The 15,733-nt window shown below is 42.0% G+C and overlaps 1 protein-coding gene across 2 annotated transcripts; it reads left to right on the forward strand.

Annotated features, from left to right (window-relative positions):
* Window positions 1-851: 851 nt before the first annotated feature.
* On the forward strand, window positions 852-15,494 carry MGST1 (microsomal glutathione S-transferase 1). 2 transcript variants are annotated; one of them, XM_088141315.1, is made up of 4 exons: window positions 852-1,082; window positions 6,626-6,771; window positions 11,067-11,161; window positions 13,029-15,494. In XM_088141315.1, exons 2-4 carry the CDS (start codon window positions 6,649-6,651, stop codon window positions 13,276-13,278), a joined length of 468 nt encoding a protein of 155 aa, XP_087997441.1. In that variant the 5' UTR covers window positions 852-1,082; window positions 6,626-6,648; the 3' UTR covers window positions 13,279-15,494. The 2 variants fall into 2 exon arrangements, with proteins under 2 accessions (XP_087997441.1, XP_087997442.1); XM_088141316.1 differs by lacking the exon at window positions 852-1,082 and adding an exon at window positions 1,209-1,294.
* Window positions 15,495-15,733: the final 239 nt, after the last annotated feature.

Below are 15,733 nucleotides of genomic sequence, written 5' to 3' on the forward strand. Positions count from 1 at the left end.
TTAAACACTCTTCCTCCTTGTAAGCCCTGCCCCAGCAATGGGGTTCAACTGGATATATGAAAAGTGGGGAGTGCATTAAAACAGGAGTCCAAAACTTGATTAAGCCACAAGGCCACCCTTGGAAAGCCACTTCAGGGACTGCCCTAGGAAACAGCAGGAGTAGATCAAAGGATTTTAAAAGCGGGCAGGGGAGAATTATGTTATGCAAATATTAATGTGGAGTTGGATAATTAACATTTAAGCATATTATGGAGACCTGGGCATCGTCTCTGATTGTTGTGTAAGCCAAGCTGACAGCACAGAGCATTATTTCTCAGCCTTGGCAACTTTAAGACGTGTGGACTGCAACTCCCAGAATTCCCCAGCCAGCCAGGCTGGCTGGGGAATTCTGGGAGTTGAAGTCCACACGTCTTAAAGTTGTCAATTGTTGAATAACCCTGCCATAGAGTCACTGAGAGTCTGGTAGCTTACAAGTTTAATATACATTTATTTTGGGGGGCACCGCCTGTTAAATGAACACCGCTGTTATGTTTCATTAACTTGGGTTTAGAATGTTGTGTGAACCGTGCCTTATATCGATCTCCCTCCCCTGCCCTCTCGGCTGATCCCACCTTTAAAACTCTGCAAGCACCGGTCCTTTAAAAAGCAGGGAATCAATCTTGTCTTCGTCCCCCCGTTTTCTGAGGAGCGCGCAGCTGGCTCTGCCCCCTAAACAATCGCACGAGAAGCTTTTTGCAACGAAGGGGAAGACGAATTCCCGACCCGCAAGCTGCGTCTCCGAGCCCGCTATTCCTGCTACGCTCGCAACGGCTCTCTGCACACGCCCTTGCGCCCTAACGTAGCATAACTGAAAATAAACGAAGCCAAGAAAGCGGGGCGGGGAAATAAGTCGGTTGCAGGGCCTCGTGGGCGGCGGCGGAGACGCCGAGCCAAAGGTCGGGCGCGTTGCAAGAGGCCGGCGTGAGAGCGGCTGGGAAACCACAAGTGAGCCAGTCGCAGCAGAAAGCCGGGAGGAGGACCGAGGTGCCCGGCAGTCAGCAGAAGCGGAGGAGCAAGGAGCTGCAGCACCCCGGCCTGGCTCGGTAAGCAGAACCCGGCGCTTTTGGCCCGCACTCGGAGGAAGGAGGGAGGGAGGGAGGGCGGGCGGCGGGGCTGGAAAAGCTGCGCGCTTTGGAGGCGCGCGCTCCTTTTCGCCCGCTGCGCCCGGAGAACGGGAAAGCGTTTTGCAAGAGTTGCGCCTGCTTCCTAGCCTGCTTGGTGCGACTTTCCTAAAGGATTGTGTGTGCGGAAAAGTGTAAGCCGGGCGGCGATTCCCTCAGACAAACGGAGAGTGCAAATATCTCCCCCCCCTTCCAACTGGGACGGTGGGAAACTGCCCCCGGGCACGCAATAGAGGCGCGCATGGAGGTCGTAACATGGAGGACTTTCGCCAATCCGGAAGCAGGTCTCCTTTGCGGCCTCAACCCCATGTCCTTCTCCTCGCTTGGTGCGGGGGAAGAGCGAGGGAGGGTTTTCCGAAGGGCTGCGCAGAAAGGCAGGGGGGTGCGCCCCACTCACCGCGCTGGAGGATCCCAGTGCCCTGTTGCACAACTTGGCCGTAGTTCGGGGCGTGCTTCGAAATGACTTGGAATCTGGCATGGTTGCGAAAGGTTGTGTAGAGGTTGAGCAACCACCTTACTTCGACTATGAAGGCTAAGCATGGGTTTCACTCAGCGCCAAAGAAAAGTAGGCCGAGTTCTTGCCCACCTGCCAAACTGGTTCACGTGAATAATTGCTCTGTCCTTGAGCATGGGCACTCCCCGACGTCAGGGGAGGGGGAGTTCATGTTTGCAGGAAATGTTCGTTACTTTTTGGCGCAAAGTGAGCTCTGCCTGCAAGACGCAAGCCAGATGTAACTTTTTCCACCTGTGACAATTAAGTTTCAGTATTAGCTGAACTAGGACAAGTGTGAGGATAAGGTGAAAAGGATTTAATGCGTGTTACCTGTTCTGGGGAGGAGAAAGCAGAAAGATAGAAATGCTGTCCATGCATATCATTTGTTATACATGGTCCTTTAGTTTATTAATTAACGTGAATTTATTAAATGATGATCAGAAGAAAGGTGCAGCAAAGGAACCTGAATCTCTGGAAGTTTATCCTTGAAAAATCTACAGTTTATCACTTTACCCCCGGAGAAAGTGCTACAGAAAATGGCTTTTTATTCCTTCTCTTGCAAAGGAATATTACGAGTTTTTTTTTTTTTTTTAAACCTCAGCCTGATGCTTGGATTAAATTCACGTTAGGTAGGTCGGGGCTAGAACAGGGCTATCTGCAACAAAGCAGGAAAGGTTATGGACAGGGCTTGTGCGGTGATGTAGTGAACATGCTGGAATGTCACAAAAGCTCACCTTGTTCCTTGCTTACCATCAAAAAACAGACCAGGCGGCCCAGCTGGCTTGTTTTCTGCTGGTAATTGCCAACTACCAGCTAGGAGTGCTGGCCTAGTTTTTTTGTTTTGTTTTGTTTTTTTGACAAAAAACAATAAGAACAATTATTTGCCAACTTGGAAACATAACAGATACTTCTAGATCAGGGGTTTCCAACCTGGGGTGCCCAACCTGAGATGGAATTTCAGGGGGTGCGACAATTTTATGCACTGAGTCAAAAGTTTATTTTTTAAAATTCAATTAGAATTAGAACATTAGAAATTAGATTTCTTCATCTTCAGATGTGATATTACTTTTGTAGGGGGTGTGAACATTAATCAAACATTTCTTAGGAGTGTGGATCATAGAAGAGGTTGAGAACCATTGTTCTGGATGGAAGACATTAAAGTTCTCTTGGTTAGGAAGAACTGCAGTGGTTAGAATATTTTACCACAGCTGAATTTTCTATTTCAAATGATTCCAATTGAGAAAATGTACTAAACAACTGGCTTAGAAATGCAATGAATAGTAAAAGGCCAAGGATAACATTCAAGAATTTGTAAGAGTCAAAATAATAAGGCAGTTCTGAATTTCAGGTTGTATTAATGTGCCAGTTGTTTTTTTATTATTTTTTTAGTAATAACAAAAAAGGAATAAAACACAAAGATACATACATTATAAAAAAACTTACATAACAAGTGCTTTAAAATAAGTGGAAAAATACAACAGAAAAAATAAAAATATAAAATATAATGTCATTACAACAGTAAAGTTACAATTCCATATATTTTTATCTAATGCAAATATGCGAGTATATGTGTTTATTTCTAATGCAATTATATAACCATCGTGCTTTTTCCTAACTTACTGTATTTTGTATAAATGAGTCCCATATTTCATTATATTTGTTCATACAAAGTCTACATCTATAAGCGGTCTGCTGATAGGTGGCAAGTGCAATCAGGTCTTCAATCCATTGAATAAATGGGGCCATGCATTTATCTTTCCAATGTTGCAATATCAATCTTTTGGCCATAGTAAGAGCATGGAGAGTCCATTTACATTGTCCCATTGTCAAATCCATGTACTAGGTGTATAATTCAAGGGAATATGATCCTTTGAAAATTTTAGCTTTTGTCACACTGTCACATTTATATTGTCCACTCTCTCCCAAAACTTGATAAGCATAGGACATTGTAAAAACATGTTTTAAAGAAGCATTATCTTTGTTATTTCTCCAACAAAATGCTGTCTTAGTCCTTTTCTGTACAAACATTATAGAGTCCAATATATTCTAAATATTATTTTTTGTTTTATAAGCCATAGTTTAAGGTCCATTGACACTCTTGCTATAGAAGTTAAAACACTCTTGTGTTGTCTAAGCAATATAGAAACCTCTAATTTTTTATTCCACTCATCTCTCAACATTTGTGTGTCAAATTGATTTATTGATAACAAATATCTATAAAAGCTAATAGTAGTTTTTTTAGTTTTAAAGGATTTAACAAGTTGTTTTGGTATCTCGGGTGTCTCAGAAGCTGAAAATGTTGCTGGTCCAAACTGTTGTTAACAAATGTTGTAGCTGTAAATATTGCCATTGGGTTACATCTGGTAGATGATATTTATCTCTCAACACAGCATATGTTAAAAATTCATCTTCATCATCTATCAGTTGGTCCAAAGTCAGTACCCCTGTTTCTGTCCAATTTCTCCCTATCACCATCTTTTTCCCAACTTTTAATGCTGGGTTTCCCCATAAAGTCAATTTAGTATGGGAAATATTAAAGTATTGAATCTTTTTTTATGAGACATTACGTTCCATAGTTTCTAACTGACATAATTGTTTCCAGAGATACTGGAGTTCTATTGTATTTAGTTCCTAATACTGTCCATCCAGCCAAAAGTGCTATATGTATATTCCAATGTTGCCCAAATCAGAAAATTAACAGCAATTGTTGTCTTCCAGTATTTAATACTTAACATGCCAGTTGTTTAAACACGTTGGTACCCTCTAGGTCAGTGTTTCTCAGCCTTGGCAACTTTATGGTGTATGGACTTCAACTCCCAGAATTCCCCAGCCAGCATGAATACTGTACATCTCCCAGAATTCCATTGGTACTACATCTCCCAGAATTCATAGCCAGCATAGTCTGGGAATGTGGGGTTTGATGTTCTAAAACATCTGATGGGAGCCCGGTTGAGGAAGGCTATCCTTAATTAGGATCTCATGCTGGAACTGGCTGATACATCTCTCATAGAAATAAAGCCAACTCTTGCAGCGTATTAAGCCATGATTTAATTGTGATTTACTGAATAAGTCCCAGTTGGCTAGCTTCACACAACATGCTAAGCCATGAACCATAGTTTACAGAGTACAGTGGCTGGGTGCACATGACACACTGAGAAACCATGATTTACAGGCCACAGTGGCTGGCTTTACATCACGCACGGAAACTGAACAAACCGCATAGTGGTTTAGTGCAACATGATTTCCCAATCAAAAGCTGCAGGCCTAGCTTTCTCTTTGGGCACTGGGTCAGTTCAACTTTAAGTCTTTATATGCAGGTCATAATCTAAAATTTAGGGACAGACTGAGATCAGTGGAAGAGGCTGGTTTTAAATACAGAGAATGTGAATCCAGAAAATACTGATTGAGTTGGGTTCTAACCATGCTTTTTCCCTGTAATTGCTAACTCAGATTTCCACTCAGAGGAATCTTTTGCTAATTCATAGTTGAGCCCATGGCACACCTTTGCTTTTTAAACCAAACTTCTTTAATTGGCCGCAGCAGCAGCTTAGAAAACTGTAAAGTTAGGCCTAGCTTATAAAAGGCCCCAGCTCTGCCACAGCAAACAGAAGCCCTTCTCACGAAGCATCAAGAGAAAAAGAAATTTAATTGATGAGTTTACAGCAAAGTGGAGAGGAAAAAAGATGTCTTCAATCAGGTGTGGGTGAAGTGCATTTTGATAAATGCTGTTCAATCAGCCTTGACTAAATGTATATTATTTGGTCTCCGCCCGCCCCCCCCCCCGCTGCAGAAATGCCAGATGAGAGAAAAAAGTTTTTGCTCATTTGCAACATTCTTAAGGGTGCAACCTTTAGCAAACAGGAGTGTTTGCAGATGCGGGGTGAGTTGGTCTGTATGCAATCCAGCACAGTGATTAGTCTGACTGGAGGTGCAATTGCTTGTGACCCAGTGGTGGTTAGAACAGTGAGGGTTGGGCCAACAGTTAAAACTTGGCCTGCATAGGATGTAAGCCCATGAATCTGGTCGTCTGAGGCAGAAATTCCAGAATGCAAGCTTGACTGTTGCACCAGAGGAATTTGTTGCCGTCTGTGAGCACCAGAAATTGACTGTGGGGTATGTTTGCTCACTTGGAAAAAAAAGGAAGGGAAATCCTTTAAGCTTCTCTGACCAAAGTGAAGGATGTTCCTTACTGACTAGAATCAAAACAACATCGTTTGCTGTAAAAATTGGCTTGTTGTATGTAATTTAATTTTAAATACATAAGTGTAATTCATAGGATTGGTGTCAGGATGTTAAATAATTGGCTCCAGCATGCAAAGAGGTTGCTTTTGGAATTGTGCATCCTTCTGATTCAACACAAACAACTGCTGCAAATGTATTTTTGTTTATTTGCATCTCTATGTTCAGGGCTGACTGGTCTCTTCATTCATTTAGTCATGCAGCTTGATCTTAATCAGGTTGTACAAAATCTGCATTTTGTATGGTGTTGGGATTCAGGTCTGGGTCAGAGACCAATGTCTGAGTCAGGGCTCAATCATGGAAGCTCATTGGATGACTTAGGGCCAATCGTTCACTCTCCCTATATATCCCCTGTAAATGGGGTATAAAACAAACATTCTTGGACTGGAAAGGTTGACATTACATACATCTGCATACTGTCTGGTTCATCTACCATGCTAAATCATCATGCTTGGTTTGGTTTCGGCTGAGGTGGGATCAGGACCAAAAAGTTATTAGGCCAGGACAAAAGCTGAATTAGATGTAATTTAATTTTAAATACATAAGTGTAATTCATAGGATTGGTGTCAGGGTGTTAAATAATCTCCTGTTTCTTCCTACACATAAAAAACTCTTTGTTAGGGACCTTCTCCAGTTGTGGCTAGTAATAGATAAGTCGTCATATATCTACCAGGTGGCAGAAATGGTGATATTGTATCTTGAATGTTGTATGCTTTTCTCCCTTGTGTTTCAGGTCTTTGGTGGAAATTGGCCAAGATGCTAAACTTGAAGGAATTAGATGCTGAAGTGACCCTGGCATATGTCAGATATGCAGTGATTCTCCTTGTGAAAATGATGCTTATGAGCACAATCACTGCTGTCTTCCGAATGAAGAAAAAGGTGAGAGATGATAGTATGGCCCTTGAGGAGGAAAAGCTCAGTTACAGAGAGTGATGGATGGGGTGAGACTTGGGAGCACAACTCTGCATGAAGGTGATAAGCCAAGAATTGTGGGAGTTGTGCTTTCAAACCCATTTAGAAAGCTCTAGGTGGATCTACACATGCTAAACCATCATGTCTTTGTTTTCTTTATTATGGTATAACACTATGTACAAATCAGGCCTCTGTTTTTTTTAATAAACCGTGATTCAAAATAGCCTGGTTTCACCTTATGTATAGATTTCTGTATTCCATTTGTGTACCCCCACAATACAGTCATGACTCTTGGGTTTACGTCGGTGTAAAACATCTACAGTAAGTTAAGATAAATAAAACATCCATGGTAGGTATGATAATAATAGTAATAATACCCACAGATCTGAAAAATCATTTGGACACAATCGGACTGGGCAAAATCTCATTTCAGCAGTTACAAAAAATTGCATTACTAAGAATAGTGCATATGTTTACAATAACTTTAGCTTTCCTAGATCTTTAAGAAGGACCAAATCCACTTAGAACTATCTGATAGACCAGTGTTTCTCAACCTTGGCAACTTGAAGATGTGTGGACTCCAACTTCCAGCTGGTTGGGGAATTCTGGGAGTTGAAGTCCACATGTCTTCAAGTTGCCATGGTTGAGAAACACTGTGATAGACTGTGTGTAAATGGCAATTTTTGTTGTTGTTGTTCAGTCGTTAAGTCGTGTCCGACTCTTCGTGACCCCATGAACCATATTGTGCCAGGCCTTCCTGTCCTTCACTGCCTCCCTGAGTTTGCTCAGTTTCATGCTCATTGTTTCAGTGATGCTATCTAACCATCTTATCCTCTGCCATCCTCTTCTCCTTTTGCCTTCAATCTTTCCCAGCATCAGGGTCTTTTCCAGAGTCCTCTCTTCGTATTAGGTGACCAAAGTATCTGAGCTTGAGCTTCATTATCGATCCTTCCAATGAGCAATCAGGGTTGATTTCCTTTAAGATTGACTGGTTTGACCTCCTAGCAGTCCAGGGGACTCTCAAGAGTCTTCTCCAGCACCACAGTTCAAAGGCATCAATTCTTCAGCGCTCAGCCTTCTTTATGGTCCAGCTCTCACAGCCATACCTTGCTACTGGGAAAACCATAGCTTTGATTATGCGGATCTTTGTTGGCAAGGTGACGTCTCTGCTTTTTAATATGCTGTCTAGGTTTGCCATAACTTTTCTCCCAAGGAGCAAGCGTCTTTTAATTTCATGGCTGCAATCTCCGTCTGCGGTGATCTTGGAGCCCAAATAAATGAATTCTGTTACTGCTTCCATTTCTACCCCTTCTATTTGCCAGGAACTGATGGGTCCAGATGCCATGATCTTAGTTTTTTTAATGTTGAGTTTCAAGCCAGCTTTTGCACTCTCCTCTTTCACCCTCATCAAGTTCTTCTTGACTTTCTGCCATCAGGGTTGTATCGTCTGCATATCTGAGGTTGTTGATGTTTCTCACTGCAATCTTAATTCCAGCTTGTGATTCTTCCAGCCTGGCATTTCTCATGATGTACTCTGCGTATAAGTTAAATAAGCAGGATGACAGTATACAGCCTTGTCGTACTCCTTTCTCTATTTTGAACCAATCGGTTGTTCCGTACCCGGTTCTAACTGTTGCTTCTTGGCCCGCATATAGATTTCTCAGGAGGCAGGTAAGGTGGTCTGGAACCCCCATCTCTTTAAGAATTTGCCACAGTTTGTTGTGATCCACAAAATGGAAGGCTTTTGCATAGTCAATGAAGCAGAAGTAGATGTTTTTCTGGAACTCTCATGCTTTCTCCATGATCCAGCAAATGTGGGCAATTTGATCTCTAGTTCCTCTGCCTCTTCGAAACCCAGCTTGTACCTCTGGTAGTTCTCGGTTCATATACAGCTGAAGCCTAGCTTGTAGGATTTTGAGCATAACCTTGCTAGCATGTGAAATGAGTGCAATTGTGCGATAGTTTGAGCATTCTTTGGCATTGCCGTTCTTTGGAATTGGAACGTAAACTGACCTTTTCCAATCCCGTGGCCACTGTTGCGTTTTCCAGACTTGCTGGCATATTGAGTGCAGCACTTTAACAGCATCATCTTTTAGTATTTTAAATAACTCAGCTGGAATACTGTCATCTCCGCTAGCTTTGTTGTTAGTAATGCTTCCTAAGGCCCACCTGACTTCGCTCTCTAGGATGTCTGGCTCAAGATCAGTGATCACACCAGCATGGACATCAGGGACATTAAGATCTTTCTTGTATAGTTCTTCTGTGTATTCTTGCCACCTCTTCTTAATCTCTTCTGCTTCTGTTAGGTCCCTGCCTTTTTTGTCCTTTATCATGCCCATCTTTGCACTAAACGTTCCTTTCATATCTCCAATTTTCTTGTAGAGATCTCTAGTCTTCCCCATTTTATTGTTTTCCTCAATTTCTTTGCACTGTTCATTTAAGAAGGCCTTCTTATCTCTCCTTGCTATTCTCTGGAAATCTGCATTCAGTTGCTTATATCTTTCCCTTTCACCCTTGCTTTTCGCATTCCTTCTTTTCACAGCTATTTGTAAAGCCTCATCAGACAGCCATTTTGCTTTCTTGCGTTTCTTTTTCTTTGGGATGGTTTTAGTTGCTGCCTCCTGTACAGTGTTACGGACCTCTGTCCATAGTTCTTCAGGCACTCTGTCTACCAAATCTAATCCCCTAAATCTATTCATCACCTTCACTGTGTACTCACAAGGAATATGATCTAAGTCATACCTGAGTGGTCTAATGGTTTTCCCTACATTCTTCAATTTAAGCCTAAATTTTGCAATAAGCAGCTCATGATCTGAGCCACAGTCAGCTCCTGGTCTTGTTTTTGCTGTCTGTATAGAGCTTCTCCATCTTTGGCTGCAAAGTATATAATCAATCTGGTTTCGGTATTGACCATCTGGTGATGTCCATGTGTAGAGTCGTCTCTTGTGTTGTTGGAAAAGAGTGTTTGCTATGACCAGCTTGTTCTCTTCACAGAACTATATTAGCCTTTGCCCTGCTTCATTTTGTACTCCAAGGCCAAACTTGCCCGTTATTCTGATTACTCCTTGACTTCCTACTTTAGCATTCCAATCCTATGATGAAAAGGACATCTTTTTTTGGTGCTAGTTCTAGAAGGTGTTGTAGGTCTTCATAGAACCGGTCAACTTCAGCTTCTTCAGCATCAGTGGTTGGGGCATAGACTTGGATGACTGTGATGTTGAATGGTTTGCCTTGGATTCGCAGTGAGATCATTCTGTCGTTTTTGAGGTTGTACCCCATTACTGCCTTTCCCACTCTCTTATTGACTATGAGTGCTACTCCATTTCTTCTAAGGGTTTCTTGTCCACAGTAGTAGATATAATGGTCACCTGAATTAAATTCACCCATTCCCGTCCATTTTAATTCGCTGACTCCCAAGATGTCAATGTTCAATCTTGTCATCTCATGTTTGACCACATCCAGCTTGCCTTGGTTCATAAATCTTACATTCCAGATACCTATACAATATTGTTCTTTACAGCATGGGACCTTCTTTTCACTTCCAGATACATCCACAGCTGAACGTCCTTTTGGCTTTGGCCCAGCCACTTCACTCTTTCTGGAGCTACTTGGAATTGCCCTCCGCTCTTCCCCAGTAGCATATTGGACACCTTCCGACCTGAGGGGCTCATCTTCCGGCGTCATATCTTTTAGCCTTTTAACATTGTCCATGGGGTTTTCTTGGCAAGGATACTGGAGTGGGTTGCCATTTCCTTCTCCAGTGGACCACATTTTGTCAGAACTCTCTGTCATGACCTGTCCGTCTTGGGTGGCCCTGCATGGTATAGCTCATGGCTTCACTGAGTTACGCAAGCCCCTTCGCCACGACAAGGCAGTGATCCATGAAGGGCGTAAATGGCAATAACAACAGTAATAATAATGGTAGTTGTAGTAGTAAGCCAAAATGGCATATAACTTCATTCAGTCACCTCCAACAATGCAGCACATTCAACAGAGATGGTGGACTCTTAGTTTATAAATGCTGTTCACATTTGCTTACCAGAAAAGAAAAAAATGACTACGAAATCTTTTATTTTGCTAATTCTATGATAGGTTCTCTGCAGGGAGGAGGTCAAAAAAGTCAACTTTTTTCTTATCATACCCTTGGGATACCCTTGGATGGCAGAAATCAAGATACAACCTTGGGTAGCGTTTCAGCGACTTTTTACGCCTCATGCTGACCTCATAATGTCTTCTGTTCTGTGGACCCTTCTCTTGAATAGGCATTTGCTAATCCTGAAGACACAGCATCAATGGGGAAAGGAGAGAATGCAAAGAAATATCTGAGGACTGATCCTGATGTGGAACGCGTACGGAGGTAATCTAGGAGCTTCTTATCAAGTATACATGTAAATAAAAAAATAATGTATGGGGTATTGGAGTGCAAAAGGCCCTCACCAATGTGCCTGAACTTCATTTTCAATCATTGGCTTAGAAAAATATTGAGAGTTCCTTCCCTCGGTCCATTAATAACCCTGTTGTTTCTTTGATGATCCTCTGTAGGGGTGTGCAAAATGTTCCGTGACTGTATGCTTGCACACCCCTATCTCCTCTCCTGGCCGTGTTTATGATAGCCTGTGCTGTTGCAATGTCTTGAGTTTGCATATTTAATTCCCACAGTCAATATGCCATTTAATTCACACCAGAAATGGGTAGGAGCGTGAATTGGCCATGCCATTGTTCCGGTGCTGATTTCTTGAATACAATCTGATGCTTCCCCTTTTCGTAACAAACAAAACACATGCACACACACACACACAAAAAACCCCAAGAGAGTTGGAAGGAAGGAGAAAATATCCCAAGGTTGATATTGAGATTGTCTTGTTTCCCTCAAATAGAAAATTAAGCTCTAGTTTTTATTTGGATGGCGCTTAATCTCGGAAGCTTATGAACAGAGCAGAGGGCGCTTAATTTTGAAAAAAAAACAAGCCATTTCTTCTTTTGAAGATTAATGCTAGTTCCAAAAGCAGTTGTTAATGTTACCAGTAGGGAAATCCTATGATTGGAACTGTCTTTATGCTAGGACAGTCATAATCATAGCAGATCTGGACTGCAAAAACCAGGGCTGCCACTAGATGGTAGCAATAGCTCTTTGTGGTCCCCTAATGGTCATTTGGATTTTTGCAGCTCAGATTGATTGACTCTTTTTTATCCCTTGCCAGTAAGCAAAGTTCTCACCACAATTTTCGCAAGAGTTTGTATCATGGGTATGTAGAGTTGCTGAATATGTCGAACTAGCATATCTTGAGCATGCATCCTTGAAGATGTGTCCAAATTAAATGCTGCACTTTCAGGAGTTTCCTACATGGCAGGCCTTGGAATCACAAATGCGATTGTCACATTTGCCAGAAAGTGGCCCAGAGTGGAAAGCTGACATCCCAGATGCAGCATGATCTGACTTGCAGGAAGCGTTTATTCCAGCTCCCCACCTTTACCCTCCCAACCTTCAGGATTTTGAGAGCAACCTATTCAGCAACACATTCTGTGATGGTCCTTAAATTCTGCTTTTCCAGTTGGGTTCATGCTTCCTACTAAAACTACTATAGATCACCATGAAGGGTGAATATAGCACTATTGTAGATTGTGAACCGTGAGTTATATTTTAGCCTTTTGAGTGAACTTAGCTATCTACATTTTATTCAGTAAGATAGGATTATGTAAACTGTTAGTGCCACATGCAAACTTTGCCACTCGCTCTCCTCATTGTAGCTTAGAACATTAATTGCTGTGCCATATCTTCTCCTCCGTCTCCATCCTGTTGAAGATATATGTATATGCATAGAAAATTGAGGGAAGGGAGCAATTAATAGAGGGATGTCTGGAAGATTGGGCCCAAATGTGCCAAGTTCTTTTAACTCAGTTTTTCCCCAGTCTGGTATCCTCCAGATGTTTTGGGCATCAATATCTTTTCTTTCACGGCATATCAGTGTTTTCCTTGCTGCCTGGGGACAATAGGAGTTGAAATCAAACACATCCTGAGGGCACCAGATTAAGGAAGGTTGCTTTAACTGATTTTTAAGATGGTTAGAATAGAAGAGTCTCATGTATGCAGCACTGGTTTAGATTACATGAAAGTGTAGTGTGTTTTCCAGGGCTGGAAAGTATTGTAGATGTATGGGCTTTTCTTTGGTACCAAATATGAAGAAACATCTAACACTGTGAATCTCCTTTGCTTCTTTCCCTAGAATCCATCTCAACGACCTTGAGAACATTATTCCATTTCTTTTCATCGGATTCTTCTACTCTCTTAGTGGTGTCACCCTCTCTACCGCTTTACTGCACTACCGAATTTTTCTTGGTTCTAGGATCTTTCATACCATTGCCTACCTGGTACCTCTTCCCCAGCCCAGTAGAGGTTTGGCTTGGGTGGTTGGTTACTTAGTTACCTTTTCAATGATATACAAGCTTATGATGGTTGGTTTCAGTATGTCTTAGAGAAGAAAGCTAACACCATGTTCAGCCTGATGTACTTTGGGGAGTGCCTTGTCAATCCAATAGAAGAGAATATATGGAGGAGTCCTTGGTGCTCTCTGAGCTTGATTGTTTGCAGACATTTCATTATCCAACTAAGTAATATCAGTGTGACTGAGTGTGGGGTTTGCTCCCTGTTTATATACAGTAGTTTGCTGTGTCAGTTTTGGTGGGTGTGTGGTTTTCTCCTTGGTAGTTCCTTGATTCAAGGAACTACCTTAATCAACAAACTACTAAGGAACTATCTTAATCAAGGAACTACCCAGGAAAACCACACTCCCACCAACACCGGCAGGGCAAGCTACTGTGTATAAACAGGGAGAAAACCCCACACTTACTTGCACTGATGATGTTACCTAATTGGGTAATGTAATGTCTGCAAACAACAGGCAAGCTCAGAGAGCACCAAGGACTCCTCCATTCATTCTTCCTCAGAGAAACTCCTTCATATCTGCCGCTCAACTTTCCAGTGCATAGTAGTGTCTCCTGGGATGTTGGACCTCTCAGCTGCCTTCAAGACCTGACACTGTAACCTAAAACTCTCCCATATTTCTTGCCATTGTATGCTAAGTCTGTGGTGTGTGGAGAAGCTGTCTTCCAAGGAAATTTGTCCCTGTTCCTTCTCTTTAGAGCATCACTGAGTGGTAGTGCAAATACTTTGTGTTCTAGGTACAACCTCTGGTATCATAAATAATAAAAAACACATAGAAGACAATGGTTATATTCTCTGTTTCTCTCCCTCCCTCCCTCCTTCCTCTCTCTCTCAACATGTGAGAAATTCAATGTGAGTGATTAAATGTGAGGCCATCATTCACACAAAGCATTGGCTGTGCCACTGAGCTAATATCTCTCCCCAGTTTGCCTTTTTTCAGAGTAACTGAAGATGGTTGCCTCTTTATCCTCTGATGATGTTTTAGGTAATGCCTGTGCTTATGCAGTCTTTTTCAAACAAGATTGTGAGCCATGACAGCAAGATGAAGCCAGCATACATAGAGGCAGTTTTCTATGGAAGTGTCAGATGTGGAAGGCTGACAGTAAGGCAGTGGTCTCTGACTTAGGACCATCCTGATGTGCTGGGATCATCAGTGGTTCTGGCTGGGAGTGATGAAAGCTATAGACCACCACATTTGAGACCCCCAAGCTGGGGATGGCTACGACAAGGAATGGGCACTTTCTTCGCCCTTCCAGTTGCATCAGTTTGATAGCTGTTGGCAAAAAAAAAAACAAGGACCAGTTGGATTTCTGGTGTAACACATCCAGTGTTTCTTGGGTCTGGTCGCAGAACTCCCTTGTTTCAGTGCCATGAGAGGAGGGAGGACTTCCCCCCACTTTCTAAGCCCTGGAACCTGGCCTACAGTAAGTGATGGTGGAATGCTCATTTTCTAGGATATTAATTCTTCAGTTTGTAATTTTTGAGAAACTGCATTATCTCCGCAATAAATGCAGACCAGATGAGAAATGAGAAGCAAATAATGGCTTATTCTGTGTTACATCTTGAGTGGTCAAAGTGCAGCCTTGCAGATGGCCTCAGATTACAACTCCTTTTAACCCTGATGATTAGCTATGCTAACCGATGGATATTGGAAGTTCAGCAGTACCTGGAGAGCCATCCGTTTCTATGCTTGTAGATCTGGGAAGTAAACAGTACTCTTGAAGCTCACAAAGCATGTCTCAGTTCCAGCTCTTTATCCCTGTTAACTTCCCATCTTCACCCTGATGTGAGCACTTGTTTTGAGCCTATGGTTCCTGAATAGTAATTCAACATCTGGAGAGCCATACATTCCCCACCCCTGTTCTAGATTTGAGATTTTATGGCACAAGGCCATAAAAAAACCAATACAGAGAATTTGCCCAGAAAGTATGGGCTTTGAATGTTTCACTTTGTTTGACATTCCTCATGTTCCATCAGCATTCCAAATACTTTTGTTAAATTTAGGTTGGTTTCTGTTCCAGTTTGTTTGTTAGATATGAACCTTGTGAGCAACTTCCTTTACTCCTGCCTTCTCCTTCACGTGTTGTCTTAGCTCAAACTGCTTGGAATGGCTCATGCAAGCTTTAAGATTTTTAATGTGCACCAACTCTCTTTTGAGGGCATATATGAATGGTAATTTTCTACATATGCTATTTTGGGATGTATCTTTTTGAAGCATAAATAATAAAGACAACAGCAGTAAAAAATGTGTTCGAATTTTTGTGGCTGTTTTTTTTTCTTCTTGTCTACAGTTAGCAAATAAGATGTCACAAAGAATCAGGGACTCAAAGCATCAAGTTCTTTGAAGAATATTTACCTTCATAATAAGATACTGCAAGCAATGCCAGTCCTTGTTGTAAAAGAGACTTTGATACAAATAGGTGTTTTAACCAAGTGCTGGAATAAACACTGAGAATGAAATTTCTCTTAGTCTAATGTAACGTATAA

This window comes from Python bivittatus, unplaced genomic scaffold, assembly GCF_059951505.1.
Source record: "Python bivittatus isolate LINGU-HERP-01145 unplaced genomic scaffold, Pbiv_v1 ctg000330_np1212, whole genome shotgun sequence".
NCBI lineage: Eukaryota > Metazoa > Chordata > Lepidosauria > Squamata > Pythonidae > Python > Python bivittatus.